We start from the raw sequence: 19,573 nt of genomic DNA on the forward strand, positions 1-19,573 counted from the left end.
TCAACCTCCTAGACCCAAGCAATCCTCACTCCTCAGCCTGCTGAGTGTCTAGGACTACAGGCACTCACCACCACACCCAAGTAATTTGATTTTTTTTTTTTTTTTTGAGACAGAGTTTCACTTGGTCACCCAGGCTGGAGTGCAGTGACACAATCTCGGCTCACCACAACCTCTGCCTCCCCGGTTCAAGCGATTCTCCTGCCTCAGCCTCCCAAGTAGCTAGAACTATAGGCACACACCACCATGCCAGGCTAACTTTTGTATTTTTAGTAGGAACAGGGTTTCATCATGTTGGCCAGGCTGGTCTCAAACTCCTGACCTCAAGTGATCTGCCTGCCTCGTCCTCCCAAAGTGCTGGGATTACAGGTGTAAGCCATCGCACCCAGCTCGATTTTTTTTTTTTCAGAGATGGGGGTCTCACTATGTTGCCCAGGCTGGTCTTGAACTCCTGGGCTTAAGTAATCCTTCCGTCTTGGCCCCCCAAAGAGCTGTGATTACAGACATGGACCACTGTGCCTGACCCTTGAAATAATAATTATTTTAAGTTAACCCTTTTACTGCTGAATGCGAGCTCAAAGATGCGCTGGCAGAAACAGAAGCTTCCTGCCAATTGTGTTCTTAAAAGCCTCTCCTTGATCCATGCCAGGCACATGGCAGATGCCTGCAGGAGTCTTTGGCTTCTGCCACATGCCCCTTCCTGGAATCTAAAGTGGTTGATCAGTCCACTAATTTAACCTTATTAGCACTTTGAGATTGTCATCACTTCCATCTTAAACATGTGGCCTGTTCTAAATTGTCCAAGTAATTTTGGCACTCATAAGTCTAGGGTAATGTTTTATTACTTGTCAGTGACACCCAGAATCATTTGGATCCATAAGCAAATAAACATTTCTGCCATATCCTTGGCGGGAAAAAAAAGCCAAAAAAAGAAAAAGGTGTCCCTTGGTTTTACAGGAAATATCAGAAAGCCTGCTGATCCGAGCCAGATAAAAACAAGCAGGTACTTCCTACCAGAGTCCAAAGTCCAGCTTGGAGCCAAGAAAATGAGAACCAGTCCAAAATTTGACTGGTTTTCCTACAGCATCCTATCAAGTGACAGTCAGCCTGGCCCAGCAAGACAGCTAGCCCACAGCAGGGGACAAAGAGGCTGCCTGCTTCCCAAACCTGCTTCAGAATCCAATGTCAGCCCTCCTTCATCCCAAATAAGCAGATATTTAGGATACTAACTGCCCAGATATTTCCCTGGGAACTCAGGAAGAATTATTTTTACTTTGATTGGCATGGTATACTAAAATATTCTAAACTCCGCATTGGTTTCATAGTGTAGATTAATCTGACATTAATATTTTCAGCCCACCTAGAAGAGGTTAAGGCAGGATTAGTGGTTCTAATCCAGGTCCTACCACCAATTCACTGTGTGAATCCAGGCAAGTCACATCATGGGCTGCATTTTCTCAGGTGTGAAATCTATGAGTCTCACAATAGTAGTATTCCCCCCAAAGAGTGATGCACAAACGACCTGGAACTAAATTCCTGAAATGCTGGTCACCCTAGAGTGGGACCCAGGAGTGCATCTTAGAGCATATGTACATGACTATATTAGTGCTCACCAATTTTAACATCTACTACTATTCTTGGAGATAAAAGAATGCATTCCAAACCCCCTTTGCAGTTACGAACAGGGCCTGGTAACTAGATCCGGCCAATGGGCTCTACCTGAAGGACAACACTCTGAAGAGCCAGCATGCAGCGCTCAGTTCTTTCCCCTGCCCTACTAACCCCTGAGCCTGAGAAGCTGCCTGGGTTGCAGCAGATCTGGCAGGAGTGGGAGTAAGCTGTTTGTGATAGGCTGGCTTATCCTGATTGATTCAAGGATCCCAACAGCCACCTAATTTATGACAAGGAAGAGAGAAGACATCTTCTCTATGAGTGGTCTCTGTGGCTAGCAGTTAATTGACATCTATGTGAGACATTGTCATTTGCTTACTCCAACCTCTTTGCTAACGGAATTCTAATTTTGTTCATCACAGCAATGTGTTCAGCCCCAAGAGATGAAACATGATTCCTCTGCTCCTTAAGCATTGGAATCACCTGTAGAGCTTGGTAAACACAGATTGCTGAGCTCCTGCCACCACCACAACTTTCAAAGAATTTTCATTTCTAACGGGTTTCCAGTGGATGCTGATACTGATGGCCCAAGGGATACTGAGGCCTAAGGTTGAGGGACCAAACTTTGAGAATCACTGGTTTAAGTCCATCATGGCAATACCATCGTCCTTTGTCTGATACTTCCTTTCCTATCCTCCCCTGCAGATGCTGATGTGATCTCATTCTGGTCAATGAGACAGAAGGGGAAATCGACAGGGTAACTTCTGGGAAAGATTTTTCTTCCATAAAAGGAGCTGATGTCAACACAATATTGAAAAAGAAGAAAAAATCTGGAGGACTGACACTAACTGGCTTTAAGACTTATTATAGAGTTACATTAATCAAGACAGTATGATATTGGAGAAAGAATAGACAAATAGATCAATGAACTAGAATAGAGAGCCCAAAATAGAACCACATAAATATAGTCAACTTATCTTTGACAAAGGAGCAAAGGCAATAACATGGAGAAAAAAATAGTGTTTTCAACAAATGGCACAGGAACAACTGAACATACACATGCAAAAAATATGGCTGCAGACACAAAGTTTACACCTTTCACAAAAATCAGCTTAAAAATGATCACATACCTACATGTAAAATGCAAAAGTATAAAACTCCTAGAAGGTAACATAGGAAGAAATCTACATGACTTTGGGTGTGCCAATTACTTTTTAGATACAACAACAAACACATGCTCCATGAAAGAAATAATTGATAAGCTGGACTTCATTAAAATTAAAACCTCTCCTCTGTTAAAGACATTACCAAGAGAATGAAAAGATAACCCACAGACTGGGAGAAAATATTTGCAAAGGATATACTTGATAAAGGATACAAAGGATATACTTGATAAAGGACTGTAATTCAAAATATACACAATACGGCCGGGCACAGTGACTCACTCCTGTAATCCCAGCACTGTGGGAAGCAGAGGTGGGTAAATCATCTGAGGTCAGGAGTTCAAGATCAGCTTGGCCAACATAGTGAAACCCCGTCTCTACTAAAAATAAAAAAATTAGCCCGACATGGTGGCACATGCCTGTAATCCCAGCTACTTGGGAGGCTGAGGCAGGAGAATCACCTGAACCTGGAAGGCGGAGGTTGCAGTGAGCCAAGATCACGCCACTGCACTCCAGCCTAGACGACAGAGCAAGGCTCTGTCTCAAAAATAATAATAACAACAACAATAATAATAATACGCTATACATTAAAACTCAACAACAAGGAAACAAATAGCCCAATTAAAAACTAGGCCCAAGACTTTAACAGACACGTCACCAAAGAAGATATAAAGATGACAAGTAAGCATCTGAAAAGATGCTCCACATTATACATCATCAGAGAAATGCAAATGAAAGCAAGATACCACTACACACTTAGAATGGAGAAAATTCGAAAGACTGACAACAGCAAATGCTGATGAGGATGTAGAGCAACGGAACTGTCATTCATTGTTGGTGGAAGTACAAAATTGTATAGCCACTTTGGAAGACAGTGTGGCAATATTCTTGCCATGCAATCCAGTTATCACACATCTTGGTATTTAACCAAAGGAGTTGAAAACTTACGTTCAACCAAATAACCTGTGCACAGGTGTAATTCATAATTACTAAAACTTGGAAGCAAACAAGATGTCCTTCATTAGGTGAATGGATACATAAACTGTGATACACCCAGAAAATGGAATATTATTCAGCACCCAGAAGAAATGGGCTACAAGCCATGAAAAGACACAGAGGAAATTTTAATCCATATTTAAGTGAAAGAAGCCAGTCTGAAAAGGCTACATACAGTATGATTTCAATTACACGACTGTATTAGTTCATTTTCTTGCTGCTGATAAAGACATACCCAAAACTGGGAACAAAAAGAGGTTTAATTGGACTTACAGCTCCACATGGCTGGGGAGGCCTCAGAGTCATGGCGGGAGGTGAAAGGCACTTCTTACATGGTGGCAGCAAGAGAAAAATGAGGAAGAAGCAAAAGCAGAAACCCCTGATAAACCTATCAAATCTCATGAGGCTTATTCACTATCATGAGAATAGCACAGGAAAGACTGGGCCCCATGATTCAATTACCTTCCCCTGGGTCCCTCCCACAACACATGGGAATTCAGAGAGATACAAGTTGAGATTTGGGTGGGGACACAGCCAAAGTATATCAATGATATTCTGGAAAAGGCAAAACTATAATAAAAACATGAGCAGTTGTCGAAGGTTAGGAGAGCAGGATTGAAGAACAAGCAGGGTACAGAGGATTTTTAGGAGAGGGAAATATTATGTATGATACTATAATGGTAGATGCATGTCATTATAAATTTGTCCAAATGTATAGACTCTACAACACCAAGAGTGAACCCTAATGTAAACTATGGACTCTAGGTGATAATGATGCATCAATGTAGGTTCATAAATTGTAACAAATGTGCTAGTCTGGTGGGGGATACTGATAATGAGGGAGACTGTGCATGTGTGGGGGCAAGCGGTTAAGAGATCTCTGTACGTTCCTCTCTATTTTGCTGTGAATATGCAACTGCTCTAAAATAGAAAAATTTTAAGGGAGTTCCTTTTGTATTTCCTGATATGAGGTTGGGTGAAAACGTGCTATTTGGTCATGAAGCAGCCATCCTGCAATGTGAGTGACAAGTCTGAGGATGAAGAGTCACCATGCCAAAGAAAACAGAGCAGAAAGAGGTAACAAATCTGGATACACCTGACATTGTGGAGTTGATAGCACAAGCCTGAGTCAATGTACCTCCAGGCTTCTTGCTATGTGAGATAGGGTCCAAATTCTTAACCCATTGTTAATCAGTGTTGGGACTGTGAAAATTGTCAGAACCAAAATGAGGTTACTTGTGTTTAAAACCCTGACAAACAGAGTCTGGGAAAGCCAGGAAGGAAGGGTTCTCATGCACAAATGCCTGATTACAAGAGCTATCATAAAAGACTGCAAAAACTACAACCTTGCACAAAACCCATCACCGCCTTATGCAGAAAAGTATGTCTGCGAAGACATCTACCCAGCAACTGCCTGTCCAACCTTGGACTGGCATCACCCTTGTTATTGATCCTTGTACTCAAGGATAATTAGCTCAAAACAATTATGTAATCCTCCTCATTTTTCCTTTAAAAAACCCCTTTATTTTATTTTCTTTTTTTTTTTTTTTTTTTTTTTTTTGCTTTACCTCCCTGAATGCACACATAGTTTAAACTGGCATGTATGTTACCACTGCAACACCCATTCCTAAGTAAATATCATTTTCTTTCAATGAGCCTCTCTCTGTATGTTATTTAGGGTGACATAAATGGTGTCAGAAGTGGGATCAAAGTGAGTGCACCTTAGAGGAATGAGAGGTCCCTGGAACTGAGTGCAGTACTGACTGAGCCCTTTCTGCTCTCTGCTTCTGTCCACTGCTGCTTCTGTCTGGGTGACTCTCCTCTCAGATTCTCAGACTCCCTCCCTTTGGTGAGTTCTTTTTGACTTTACATGTGATTTGATTTGGCTGAAAGGTGCCTTAAGTAAAGAATTTTTCATCCCTCTTTGGTCTATACGAGGGGTTTTTATTTGTTGGCAAGCACTTTCTGGTAGAAAAATATCCTTCTGCATTGAGTACTCTGGTTTCTACAGAATTTACATTCTGTCTTAGTGGCATGTCTTTTCTGGTGAATTCACTTTTGGTTCTTTCTGTACATCTAGCTTAATATTTTATTTGGTCTGCACACCTGGCTTAAAAAATTTGTGTGGCCTGGCATGGTGGGTCACGCCTATAATCCCAGCACTTTGGGAGGCCAAGGAGGGCGGATTGCCTGAGGTTTGGTTATTACACACATCTGCAAATAATTTGGCACCTTTACTTTTACCTTTTCTTTGTTTCTGAACATCATCTGAGAGCAAAATTAAACTAAGTTTAATTTTAATAAACTAAAATTCTAAGTGGTGGTGCAAGAAGGCCATTTAAAAGTGTTGTTTTAAGCTTCTATGTTTGTAGTCATATATTACACAGCAATAGAAAAACTAATGCAGCAGCAAAGTCCTAAATCAGGGTAAAGTGACTATAAGCCCTTTCGGAAACAAAGCTAAAGCTATATTCTCTGATCAGCTTATGAGCAATAAAGCTAGTAATTTGATCTCCATCTGACTCCTCCATTTCACAGTTAGTTCTGAACTCCAGAGGAGAAGAAAGAATTTTTATTTATTCATGTCATAAAAACTCCAATAGTCAGGCATTTTATTACTCCACAACCAAAAGCATTTCTAAGTAATCCAATACCCCTCAGCAATTCTTTAAAATGAGGATCAGACCTGGGATGTGTTGGAAGGACCCAAACCAGGGTCACCTCAGGGTTCAGGCATCTAGAAGACCAACTTTATATTTATTTTATTGATTGATTGATTGATACAGGGTCTCACTCTGTCATCCAGGATGGAGTGCAGTGGCACAATCTCAACTCACTGCAACCTCCACCTCCTGGGTTCAAGCAATTCTCATGCCTCCACCTCCCGAGTAGCTGGGATTACAGGCACGCACCACCATGCCTTGCTAATTTTTGTATTTTTAGTACAGACAGGGTTTCACCATCTTGGCCTGGATGCTCTTGAACTCCTGACCTCAGGTGATCCACCCACCTCAGCCTCCCAAAGTGCTAGGATTACAGGTGTGAGCCACCATGCCTGGCAGAAGGCCAACTTTAGATTTTATTTTTACTCCACAGTAAATCCTGTCTTCCCAAGAGCTGAGGGAAAGCATAACAGATCAAGAGAAGGGCTTAACACTCATTGAGCAGATGAAATACATAAACCTTCCCCCATGAGAACTAAAAATTCACAACCCCAAGCTTTGTTAGTTTATACAATTTTCACTTCTCAAATAACCACCTAAACATAATTGGACTTTTAAATGTAGTTTAAATCAGTGGCAGAAAACTTTGAGATTTTCTACCAAAACTTTATATGCAGCAAGCAAACTGCTGCAGGATCAGTTGTTTGTATATTTAGGAAGTGTACTTACATTCCCCCTGGAATTCGGTCACCCTTTCCAATAGCATCCCTCCAACACTTAACAAATGCATTCATTGTGCGCTGCCAATTCACTAATATGCAACTGTCTCGCCTTCCTAAAAGAATCCTGATCTTTGATGGTGCTGCAAGGAGCTGAGCGGACAATCAGCAAAAAAGATGAAATGTGAGGTTTCTAAGGCTCTGTATCGGAATCTGTTGATGATGCATTTGAGAGGCAGTTTCAAGGGGAAGGAGAACCGTACACTCTATTTGTAGTCTGAAATTCATTAGGGGAAACTAAGTCCCTAAATTTAGTAGCAGATGTCCAAATGATTGCAACCTCTTCCGTCATTTCGAATATAGTAACTAGAATTTTTTCTGCTAAGGAGGATTTCAAAAACTTTTAGTCCAATCCTTTCCTCTACAAATAAGGAAACAGAGCTCTAAAGAAGCTACGTAAAAATAAAAATGCCAGATCAGTCATTTCCCCAACTGAATCCTGTTCTGAGTGTTCAATCCACCAGATTCTTTTTTCTCTATCACAGGGCCATGAGGCAGCAGCTAAGAGGGTACTTCCAAGCAGTTCAAAACAGTTCTTGGAGACAGGGCTGCCGTGTCTGGTTTACGAAGACCTAAACATCTGAAAAGCAGGGAAGCTGAGCACTGATGGTTTCCATGGAGACTACTGGGGAGCCCAGGTGCACAATCTAATGAGACCACCGGCCAGCCAGCATTAAGGAGCAAAGGTTGTGGGACATTCCAGTAAAACTCACACACCACAGAGCTCCTCAGATGAAACCCGAATGAGTGTCTAGCTTGCCCATGAGGGCTTCTCTTGCAGAGACACGCTGAAGCTCTGGGCTCTCTACGTCTGCTCTATGACAAGTTCTTTTCCACACATTATTTCATTTAATCATCACCAAAACCTGACAAAGTAGATTCAAATTGTATCCCCTTTTGTGGATGAGTAAACTGAGGCAGCTGACCAGAATGAGTGAGATTATAAATGGCTCACCCAGCCATGGTGACTCATTCCTCCCATTTTACTCTTTTTAAAAAGCCTCTGAAACTGCTCATCTGAAAGCTCTCTTGCATTCTTCTAAAGAGAAGTATAAGCCATTATTGCAGAGACAGCCTTGAACTCAAAGTTTGAGAGTTCTTACAGGGTGAAAAAGCACAGCTTTAGAGCTTCCAGCTGATCTTGTCTTTGGCCACCATTCCTAGATCCTAGAAAAGACCTCAAAATGTCATTTTTAAATATTAAGTCATCATAAGAAAGCATTCCCTGAGGAAGGTTTGAAAGACTTGAGAATCAGGTCAGTACTGAGTAAGAGAGCAGAAATGACCTTACGCCTGAGCAAAACAAGTGTTCTGTGAAACCATACGAATGAGTGTGAGTTAAAGGGCACTGGGAACCCCAGTTTAATCACTCAGCCACTCATGCCTGCAACCGACGCCAGGAATAATTTATTAATTTTAATTTTAGTAAATAAATTCCTTGAGTTGAGATAGTTGTTTCTTGTTTAAAGATAAATATTCCAGAAAGGAAAAACCCACTAAGGCAATAGCAATCATCGACAGTTCAGTAGGAAGTAGTACATCAGGATGCCATTTCTGAGGGAGCACTGAGCAGTGAGAGGTGGGAGAGAGACAGACCATTAGGAGACAGGTGCAAAGCACAGAGCAGTGTCTGGAGAAGTTAGGCGTCTGGAAGAAGCAGGATTAGCCTAAAGACACTGTGCTTGAAAATAAAATGGAGTGAGGGAGTTCCAACAACAAAATGGATGGATTTACAGTTTTCTACTTCATTACAAACACAATGAGGAACCCCATCTTCCATCTTTAAGGAGAAACTAAGCTTGTTCCACCTCTTCAAAAAATCTGTGTTGGCAAATCCATACTTAACCCTCTTGTGTTGTGATTGCAGAAATACCACTCTAAAATAGGAAGCTACTCAAAGAAGGAAGTTTAGGTGCAAGATCTTTGACTTCCATTGGCCAAAACAGAAAATACAATCATAACATTAAAATTATTCCATTAAAAGCAGATAATGCCCCTTTACTGCCTCCTGGATCCTGTCAGGCTAAAGCCAACTGGATCGCAGTGGTTATAATTTAAATATGATGCAGTACTCACTCGAAAGACCTTCTCCACTCTTGCAATGCTTTTCCCAAAGATGGTTCCAAGTTGGTCTCCAATTCCAGCCAATAAGAAACCAAAGAGTGGAATTCCAAAGATGGCATATAAAATACAAAAGATTTTGCCTCCTTCAGTGCTCGGAGCAATATTCCCATACCCTGGTAAGAAATATTAAAAAGAGGGAGAGTGGCAGAGACATTAGCATACTGACCAAAGAACTCACAGACTTTTTAAAAAGTTTCCCCCACCTTACAAGCTTTAGGGAGTAGAACTTCATTTCAAAGTCCCTATACAATTCGCAACATTGTTCCGTTGCTTCTCTTCCTTCTCCCCTTATAAACAGTTTTAAGGTTTCTTGGATATTAACACATTTTAGGAAATTCATGGTCACTCAGAACTTTCATTTTCATTTCTGACAAAAGGTAATACCACCTTTTTCGGAAACACCAAGCATCATGGGCATGTCTAGTTTAGTGAGACCTGAATGTGTGGGAAGGAATCACCATTGCACTTCTTAGACTTGACAAGAGCTTCTTTTTCACAGTCTTACCCATAGGCTCCACCTGGACAGATTCTGGCTGTCTTCAAGGGTGATGGGTACTCCATATTAAAGAGGAAATGTGATCTAGTACAAAGTTAGAAAGGACTCATGAATTGTCCAGCCCTACCCTGGGAAGTCTGAAAACAGGAAAGAATAGGGAAGGGAAGGCTTTGTGCTGTCTCTCCCCACTGCCAGTGAAGTTTAGCCCCATCTGGTTCTTTTTTTCTCTTTACTGGGAACTCCACCTCATCTCTGAGTCCTGCCTCTCCTCCCAACCACCTCTTGCATTGAGGGTAATAAGGTGCTAAAAGTTTATTGATGGATGTTTAAATACAAGAGAATCTTTTTATAGTCCAGTCTACTAATATGTATTTCAAATAGTGCTTTGAATATACCCACATCTGCATTCTTAAGAGTACTGCAATTACATAAGTAACTTACGTACAATGAGTACTGGGCTTACCCTATATGGATGAGGCTAAAGAAAGTATTGCTGGAAGAAAAAGGCCTATAGCATTAGCACACTTTATATGGAGATGAAAGTCTAAATTAATTAATATTCATTTTGTGACAATTGATATTACAATCTTATGTTAAAAAAGTATCTAGACAGTAATCTAACCATTCTCCCAAATCTGGGTAACTTATGTGGGGCCTGTTTCTGAATCCATTCAATGAGCGAGTTATTGGGTCCATGGTTATTGATAGGTTGGGAAAGCAACATGATAAAAAATAATGTTGATGGTTAGTCCATCATTCAGCCACCCACAGGCCTACAGAACTCACGGTTGCTTTCTGCCTTCAGGAATGAGTCACCTGGATACTTTCCTTGGCAATCTTCTGTTCTGAATCATTCAAACCTCTTATAATAATCTAAACGACAGCTTCCATTTCTAAAACGAGTGTTCAGGCTAGGCTTCCTCATCTTGAACTTCTTTTACTCACCAGGATTTTGATTTAAATATCCAAAAAAGCTCTCAGAACTTTTCTCAGGTATTTTCAGGAACTTGGGCAAAATCATTTTTCCAAGCATTTTCCTCTAGAATGGTCGAGCTGACATTAAGCTAGCCCTATTGAAAAGGAAACAAATGAGCCTCTACAGTTTCACTTCACGCAGGTTTATGGTGACTCTTGGAAACTTCCAAGTAACTTGTGAAAACACTGAAGATCCCAGCTTGACTGACTCACAATAGCCTAACTTCGGGGAATGTAGGTTGTCCAAGTGTCTCAGAAAGAAATATATTGCAGACATAGGCAAACAAATGGAGGCTTGGAACTGGATGAATAGGCATCTCATTAATCCTGACAAGTGCTACACCCCCTTCCTCCAGCTTTCAGAGATGGCAACCCCCACCTCCTGGGTAAGACGCTGTGGCTTACCATGGAGCGTCAGGGAGAAGTGAGGAGATGAAAGACCCGATCCAATTCCACCTCACACTACCTGGTTCTCTTTAGGCCCACTTAATCTCTACAAATCCTAGCGTCAGAGGTACTCAAGGAAAATGCAGGGGGGAAAAATCAATGGACTGTAAAGTACTTTACCAATGCAAAGTATTATTATTATTATTGTTATTATTATCACAATTGGTTCCTTATTTGTTCAGTGTTTTGTTGACTAGAACACAAAAATAAAATTAAAGCTAAGTTCTTGGGTAAGAGCATGAGTGATTCAATACTCAAACAAGCCTTTAAATATATTCACAGTCATCTTTCTTTGGTGACGCACTGCCGAGCGGATAGAAAGTCATCATGCTTGAGTGATGCCGTATCTCATGCATGGGTGCGTGTGCGAGTGTTTTTGTGCTCCATGCCTTTGGTGAACTATAAGGAGAGACTGTTTGACCCTCAACCCTGTCACTCTGGGAAAATTCCAGCACTTACACTTTGGAGCTTTGCTCTGAGGCAGTGGGAAGACCACATTTCTGGATCTGGGGATTGAGTTACATCCCGCCTGTCTGACTGCCCTGCCCATCCTTCCAGAATGCTTGGGTAAAACTTTGAAGTAAGGTGCGACAGTTGTCTGTAGGCTCTAGAACTAGAGACTACACAGATTTCTGTTCTGATTCTTCTATTTACTAACTCTCAGGTCATAGCACATTCTTAATCTCTCTCCCTCACTTTCTTCATCTAAAAGACAAGGCTATTAAAATGCCTACCTATAGCTATTAAAGATTAAATGAGTCACATGCAAAGCAAGAGTTACATGTTAAGATTAAATACCTGTGAAATATAGTGCAAACTAAGCACCCAGTGGTAGCAATTACCAGTTTGCCTTGTGCTTTACTGTGGGAAGGAATTGTTTCTGAGCAATATGTCTCCAGGAAAACTCAGTCCCAGAGAAAACAGACGGTTGATTCCTATTTTCCCTCCAGAAACTTCACTGTCCTCCCATGGCACCCACAGCACCAGGTGGTGACTTTCAGCAGAAGACAACCAGCTCCACAAGGGCAAACAGCCAAGGAGAGGCTGTAATGAATGCACAGTACCAAAATTAGCTCAGATCTGTTCACCTCTGGCTAGAAAAAAGTTCCATGTTTTTCATGAAGAGAAAGCTGGCATTTAAAGAGGAGTTGTGCCTGAGGAGCGCACACAAAGGCTTCCATTTGCTGTTTACGTGCTACAGTCAAATCTTTGCCCAACTGTGTGTTGTGCAGCCCTACTTGTTTAGTTGAGAGTGTGCTTCTTATTATGGTCACCAGTCTGTCTGCGCAGGCAGGGCTGCTTTGTGGATGTGCACCCTGTGCAGTCCCATGGGGCCCACACTTAGATGGATCCAGGGCTTGCATTAGTGCTCTAAGCTTACCATTTTGATGTTTTAGCAAGGGACCCAACTTCAATTTGTAGTGGGTGTCACAAATTATGTAGCCAGTCCTGGTGAATCTAACTGGACTCCATTGCTTACTAACTATGAAATATTGGGCAAGTTATTTAACTTCTCTGGGTCTCAGTCTTCTCATAGATAAAATGAGGTTAATAACAGTACCCACTCTGTGTGGTTATGCAGGATTAAATGAGATAATGTATGTGGAGCACAATGCATGCTAACTAGTAAGAACTCAGTGAATGTTAGCCATGGTGATTTCTCTTTCCAAAGCCACGGGTTAAACATCCCATCTAAATCAAGTGTGGGGGCTCACACTCATAATCTCAGCACTTTGGGAGGCCAAGGTGGAAGGATCACTTGAGGCCAGGAGTTTGAGACCAGCCTGAACTATATTGTGAGCCCTTGTCTCCACAAAAAAAAAAAAAAAATGTTTTAATTAGCCTGGCATAGTGGTGCACACTGTAGTCCCAGCTACTTGGTTGGCTGAGGCGTAAGGACAGTTTGAGCCAGGAGTTTGAGGTTACAGTAAACTATGATCACATCACTGCACTCCAGCCCAGGCAACAAAGCAATACATCTTCTCTGAAAAATAAAAATAAAAATAAACATCCAATCCAAGTGCTGGGTAAGTACCAACAGGTGCCTTGATAGCTTGATAGGGACAACCCTTAAATGAGGCTGCCAGGCAAGTGATGCAGTGACTGGCTACCACCTGGGTCCTGACCAGAGGCTGTCTCTCTGATGTGGGTAGAGTCCGGTGGCTCAATCTGAAAATGCCTCACAGACTAAAATCTAATCGCATTTCACAGGTATTGGTAAGAACCTGATCCCTCGCTGCCCTTCTACAATCACAGCTTGTGAAAAGCATCTGCACATAGAAGTGAGCATCATTGATCCAGCTTAGAAAAGCTAGTTATGGGGGACCCACCAGCAGAGCCAATAATCAAAGGCAGGTGGGACTTTCTCACATTGAATTAGTTACTGAGAAAGGGACTAGGGTGCAGGTGCATCCCTGACATTGACTGAGCAGAGTCTGCTCTTCTTCTGGTGTGGCTACTGGTCTGGAGAAGTGCCTGAAGGTATTCTGTTTGCTATACACTTGTAAATCTTTCCATATATCTCAGCACAAGAAAAACCTTCTTCAAAAAGAAGAAAGATTCTATTATTCCCAAAGTGTCTCTATACACATTCTACCTAATGAACACATTTTTTACGTCTGAAAAGTACATAACCTTAAGCTGCTCATGAGAGCCTTTCTGGAAAGAAATTTGACAAGGCTTTAAAAAGGTCATTTCCTTTGACAGAGCAAACCCTTGGTAATCTTTCCAAGGAAACAACCAGAGATGAAGACCACACTTCACAACGTAACACTATGGTGTTACACTATTACAAAAGTAGAAACAGCTTAAACTTCCAGCAATATGTAATTATAGTGTGAATAGTGGATCCAATAGAAACCATCAAATAATACGCTTTTCAAAGAACTTTAGTAATATGCAAAAATGTCTGCAATATTATGTTGTAAATTTTATGATCGCAAGGAAATAGGCCAATATTTGTGTATTTCACAATTAATGAAAACACAGCTCCTCAGCTCTCATGGTTCCTCTTTCCTGACTCCTAACTAGTGGAAAATTGCTCAGGAAGAACTGGAAGAATTGCTGGGCTCTGAGTGTTCTTATAAACCTTGTGACCACATGCAACAAATGAATTTACCACTAAGTAACTGGAAAAACAATTATTTCTGCACCTCATTATTCTTACTTACATTGTATTAAGGGTTTCTTTGGAATTCTCTAACTGTATGACTCTATCAAGATCCTCTACTCTGGAGTTAAAATTTAGCCAGGGAAATGGTGTTCAACTTACAATGCATTATTTTTCAATTAAAAGAAAGAAAGAGTGAGAGAGAAAACCGTGTTTTCTAAATTAAATAGAACAAGGACCCTATCTCTTGTGTTAACACTGTACCTTGATACTGAAGTGGACTTTGCATTTTACTTTTGGTTTTGATGCATATTTGTTTTGCAGTAGTTTCCTGTTGAGCATCCACCTTCCTTCTGATTTTTGGGAAAGACCCCTTTCCTGTGCATAATTGGTATGACACAGTGTCCTGCCTCCCACCACAGAGGAAACAGCCTCCTAGGCAGCCAGGATGTGTGCACATGAACAAATAGGATGGTTCTGCCTAAGACTTTAAATCAAGAGTCCATGGCTCAAAGATGATGGCAGATGGCAGCTGCAGCAGCCAGCAGGCTCAGTCACTAGCTGTGGAGGTCAGAGGATATTCACTGGCCCTGCATGAGCTCTGATCCAAAGTGTGTATTGGAATGTTCTCAGTTGCAGGTAATAGAAAGCTCAATGCATAGTCGCTTAAACAATGAAAGAAAATATGTTGACCCCAGTAAATAGAAGGAGGTTTAACATTTATTTCTTAACACTTTCTGGGTAGCTCTATCCAGAGCTCAAATGATGTAAGCGAGACCCCATTAACCACTCCTCTTTTTCACTCTGCTTCTTTAGTGCTTGAAGAATTCTAGGCAGAACAACCTAAGGGGAAAAAAAATGACTGGCAGTGCCTTAGGCCTGTCTCTTTCCAGACTTACCTTTAGTAAGAAAGGGAGGTCATTTCCTCCAAAGCTCCAGCAAAAGCCCCTAATCCAAATCATATGTCCATCTTTGAACTAATAATTGTGGCCAAGCACTGGATTTCTTAGTCTAGACAAGGTGATTGTTCACCTGAGGCCTGGGGACCAAGCGTGGGGAAGGGAATCACTGGGGATATGACAACGAGGACATGGGTGAGTAAGTGTATGGAAGCCAGGCAACAGAATCCAAGGGCTAAGAGCCATTTGCTCAAACTCAAAGATTCCAGTGTAAGTACACACACAAAAAAGGGCAAAACTGTTGCATATCAAACATTCTTCATTAGGCAGATAGAGCCACCATTCCTCAGTCGCATAATATTGTGTGGATCAATAAACATAGCTGTTCAATAAACCGAGTTCCTGGATTCCTAACAAGATAACACAATAAACACCATTAATGCGCCTTCCAATGTAGCTATAGTGTTTTTCAATGCAGCAGACAGATCATTCATTTAGCCATGTCCTGAAACAAGAAAATTAGGAGTTTCCTTCAATATACACTAATGTCTCATGAATCCAATACTGGGTACCAGAGAGCGTTTTCCAAAATGTACTTCTTGAAGTGGCCCAGACTTTCTCAATTTTAATTGGTTTACAATAAATCCTCCTACAATGCATGACGCTTTTCCTCAGGTTAACAATCTGCTGAACACAATGAAATCTGACATTGTTCTTCTTAGATCTACTACAGCAATGCCCTCTGGTGTTGTTCAGGTTTCTAATGCTTTTCCCCTTATACCAAATGATGTCAGGCCACCCAGCTTCCTTTGTTGGATGCTGTGAGTCTGTGGATTAAGCTGACTCAACCTGGCCTAGAGTGCCAGAAAAGGCTTCTAAGTCCCAGACCCACTGTGTCATGGGCATTTGAATACTTTTAATAGCTAACATCAATATATTTGCAGATTTGCAAGTGTAAACCTAGCATGTCATATAATTAGATTAAGAGCCTTTCTAAATAAGAATGGCAATTTTCCTTCATCCAAAATGTTCTTGTTGCATATAACTTTCTGGATTTCACCTAGAAACAACCTAGGTCATGAAGGCTAGATCTTAAAACCAAGGCAAAATCCTGTGCCTCTAAACCAACCGTTAGCCTCTGAAATTTTTGCCTGTAGGAAGTTGATTGTCAAAACCGTGCCTTAGAGGAAAGAACCTCTCAAAAGGCACAGCTGGGCCTCAAAGAGCAGTAAGTCAGGGAGTTCCTCCTGGAGAGTATAAACAAGTTTTAACGAAGGAATTTCCCCCAGCAGGAGGGCGGGGGAGCCTCTCAATGCCTGTCCATCATTGCTGTGGACCAGTAACTGCTGGGTGTCTCTCCTGCTTCTGAATGAAGATTTTTATTGCAGTGCTACTTCACAATCGTATGTGGGCAGAAAACCCTCAAACTCATTTTCAGCAGAGCTGGAAAAAGGATATAATCCAGACATTCCAGCATATGTGTAAGAACTACCAAAAGAAGCAGAGATTGGACGGAAGCCATATGAACAAAAAATAAAAAGAAGCTCGGAAAATGATGACAGGGCCCTAAAGTGGTAAATTTCAGAAAGTATCAGAAAATATCCAAGTATAAAAGTGAGGACCTCACTCTGAACTTCAAAAGAGAGGTCCCTGTTTTTACCAAGTATGAAACATAAGATAAAGAGGGATAGCAGCAGAAGCCACCCTGAACTTGATCTGGTTCAGAAAACAGGAGAGGTAGGACAGAAATAATACAGATGGACCCTATTTGCAGGAAACACTCTGTCACAGAAATGAAGAGAGTTAGGATGTCCTATCTGAAAGGTGGTATCCTGACTCACACTGCTCTCCTCTCCCCGACTCCATGAAATCATTTGGCAGAAAGCTGGTCCAGGAATATCCAATTTGCTTGGGGCCAGGTATTTTAAAAAGAAGTTGAACAACATAAATATAAAACTTCCATAAGAAAAAAATGTGAAAAGAGTAACAAAACTTACCAATGGATGGAGATGCTCACCAGAAAAATGTTTCCAAAATCAGACAAAAATTGTGACCAAGTATGAAATAATTATCTCTAAGAATCTTCACAGGGAAGCCAAAAAGCAGAAATTCAAGAAATCCGTGGAAAATTGAACAAGTGAAAATGAAATGTGAGCTATGAAATTCAGGAAAGAAACAGGAAAAGGAAAAAATTCCCTACTGATCACAAAAAAAAACAAAAAATAAAATTGGAAGGAGTACAGGGCAGCATAGGCATTGTGGAAAACATACAAACAAAAGGAATAGGGAGAATAAAATAAACAAAATGAAAACTAAATTTTAAGAGTTAAAAAGTAGAAGAGAAATGAGAGACATAGAAGATGAGCAAAGAAGTTACAATATATATATAGCTGTAATCGTCCAAAAAACAAAACCAAAACCACACAGCAAATAAAATGTTTAAAGATGTCAATCAAGAAAACTTTACCACAATAAAACAGTCAAAACCTAGTAATGTTATCAGACGAAAGATAGAGAAATAATATTTGAAGTCACTGAACAAAAGGATGAAGCCACCTATAAAAGTGGAAAAAAATAGGCTGGCATCAGGTATCCCCCAACAGCTGCATGAAAACTGGGAAACAAGAGCAACACCGGTAAGACCAGTTAAAAAGAAAATGTGAAGTCAGGCGTGGTGGCTCACACATGTAATCCTAGCACTCTGGGAGGCCAAGGCAGGAGGATCCTTTGAAGCCAGGAGTCTGAGACCAGTCTGGGCAACACAGCAAGACCTGGCTTCTACAAAATATTTTTAAAATTAGCTAGCCCTGGTGGTATATGCCACTTAGGAGGCTGAAGCAGAACAATCACTTGGCCCAGGAGTTGGAGACTGCAGTGAGCTATGTTTGCACCAGTGCACTCCAGCCTGGACAACAGAGCAAGACCCAGTCTCAAAAAAAAAAAAAAGGAAAAGAAAATATGAGTCAACAAAATGGATTTCATTTTGTTTCAACTATCCTTCAAATGTTAAGCTACAACTGTGAAAAATGCAAGATCTCACAGAATATTGCTCCCCTGAGCCATTCTTATGGCAACTACTTGAAGATCACTTTCAGCCAAGTAAGTGATCATGAGATAAACCACAGCAAAAGGAATAGAGATAAACATTAGTGATATCTAACTATAGAGCTATGACTAAAACAAATGCAAATATCAGGATAACAAATTAAAATGTAAATTACATACCCTGAGGTTATACAGGCATACCTCAGAGACATTGTGAGTTAGGCTTCAGACCACCATGATAAAGTGAATCACACAATTTTTTTTGTTTCCCAAAGCATATAAAAGTTATGTTTACATTCTACTATAGTCTATTAAGCGTTCAATAGCATTAGGTCTAAAAAAGCAATAGATGTGCCTTAACTTGAAAATACTTTATTGCCAAAAATTCTAATAATAATCTGAGTTTTCAACAAGTCATAACGTTTTTGCTGGCGGAGGGTCTTCCTTTGATGTTGATGACTACTGACTGATCAGGATGGTGACTGTTGAAGTCTGGGGCGGCTGTGACAATTTCTTGAAATAAGACAACAAAGAAGTTGGCTGCATTCATTGATTCTTCCGTTCACAATTTCTCTGTAACATGCAATGCTGTTTGATAGCATTTTACCCACAGTAGAATTTTTTTCAAATTGGAATCAATCCTCTCAAACCTTGCCACTGCTTTATCAACTAAGTTGACATAATACTCTAAATTCTCTGTTGTCATTTCAACAATGTTCACAGTATCTTTACCAGGCAGGAGCAGATTCCATCTCAAGAAATCACTTTCTTTGTTCATCCATAAGAATAAGCTCCTAATTCATTCAAGTTTTATCATGAGATACAGCATTTCAGTCACATCTTCAGGCTCTGCTTCTAATTCCAACACATCAGCAGTGGCTTCCTCTAGTGAAGTCTTGAACCTCTCAAAGTCCTCCATGAGGCTTGGAGTTTCTTCCAAACTCTTGTTAAGGTTGATATTTTGACCTCTTCCAATTCATCACAAATGTTCTTAATGGCATCTACAATGATGACTCCTTTCCAGAAGATGTTCAATTTACTTTGCTCAGAGCCATCAGAGGAATCATTACGTATGGCAGCTACAGCCTTATGAAATGTATTTCTTAAACAATAAGAGTTCAAAGTCAAAATTATTCCACCCATGGGCTAAAGAATGGATGTGGTGTTAGCAAGCATGAAAACAACATTTATCTCCTTGCACATTTCCATCAGAGCTCTTGGGTGGTTAGGTGCATTGTCAGTGAACAGTACTATTTTGAAAGGAATCTT

General features: G+C 40.8%; 1 protein-coding gene across 4 annotated transcripts in view; it reads right to left on the reverse strand.

Moving 5' to 3' along the window:
* Positions 1–19,573, reverse strand: part of KCNK10 (potassium two pore domain channel subfamily K member 10) — a 183,502-nt gene that overhangs the window by 37,744 nt on the left and 126,185 nt on the right. For all 4 annotated transcript variants that reach the window (XM_045396842.3, XM_015454075.4, XM_045396843.3 and 1 more), the window contains one exon: positions 9,286–9,446. In XM_045396842.3, coding sequence (XP_045252777.1) covers positions 9,286–9,446 — 161 coding nt within the window. The remainder of the gene's footprint in view (positions 1–9,285; positions 9,447–19,573) is intronic.

This window comes from Macaca fascicularis, chromosome 7 (genome assembly GCF_037993035.2).
Source record: "Macaca fascicularis isolate 582-1 chromosome 7, T2T-MFA8v1.1".
Lineage (NCBI taxonomy): Eukaryota > Metazoa > Chordata > Mammalia > Primates > Cercopithecidae > Macaca > Macaca fascicularis.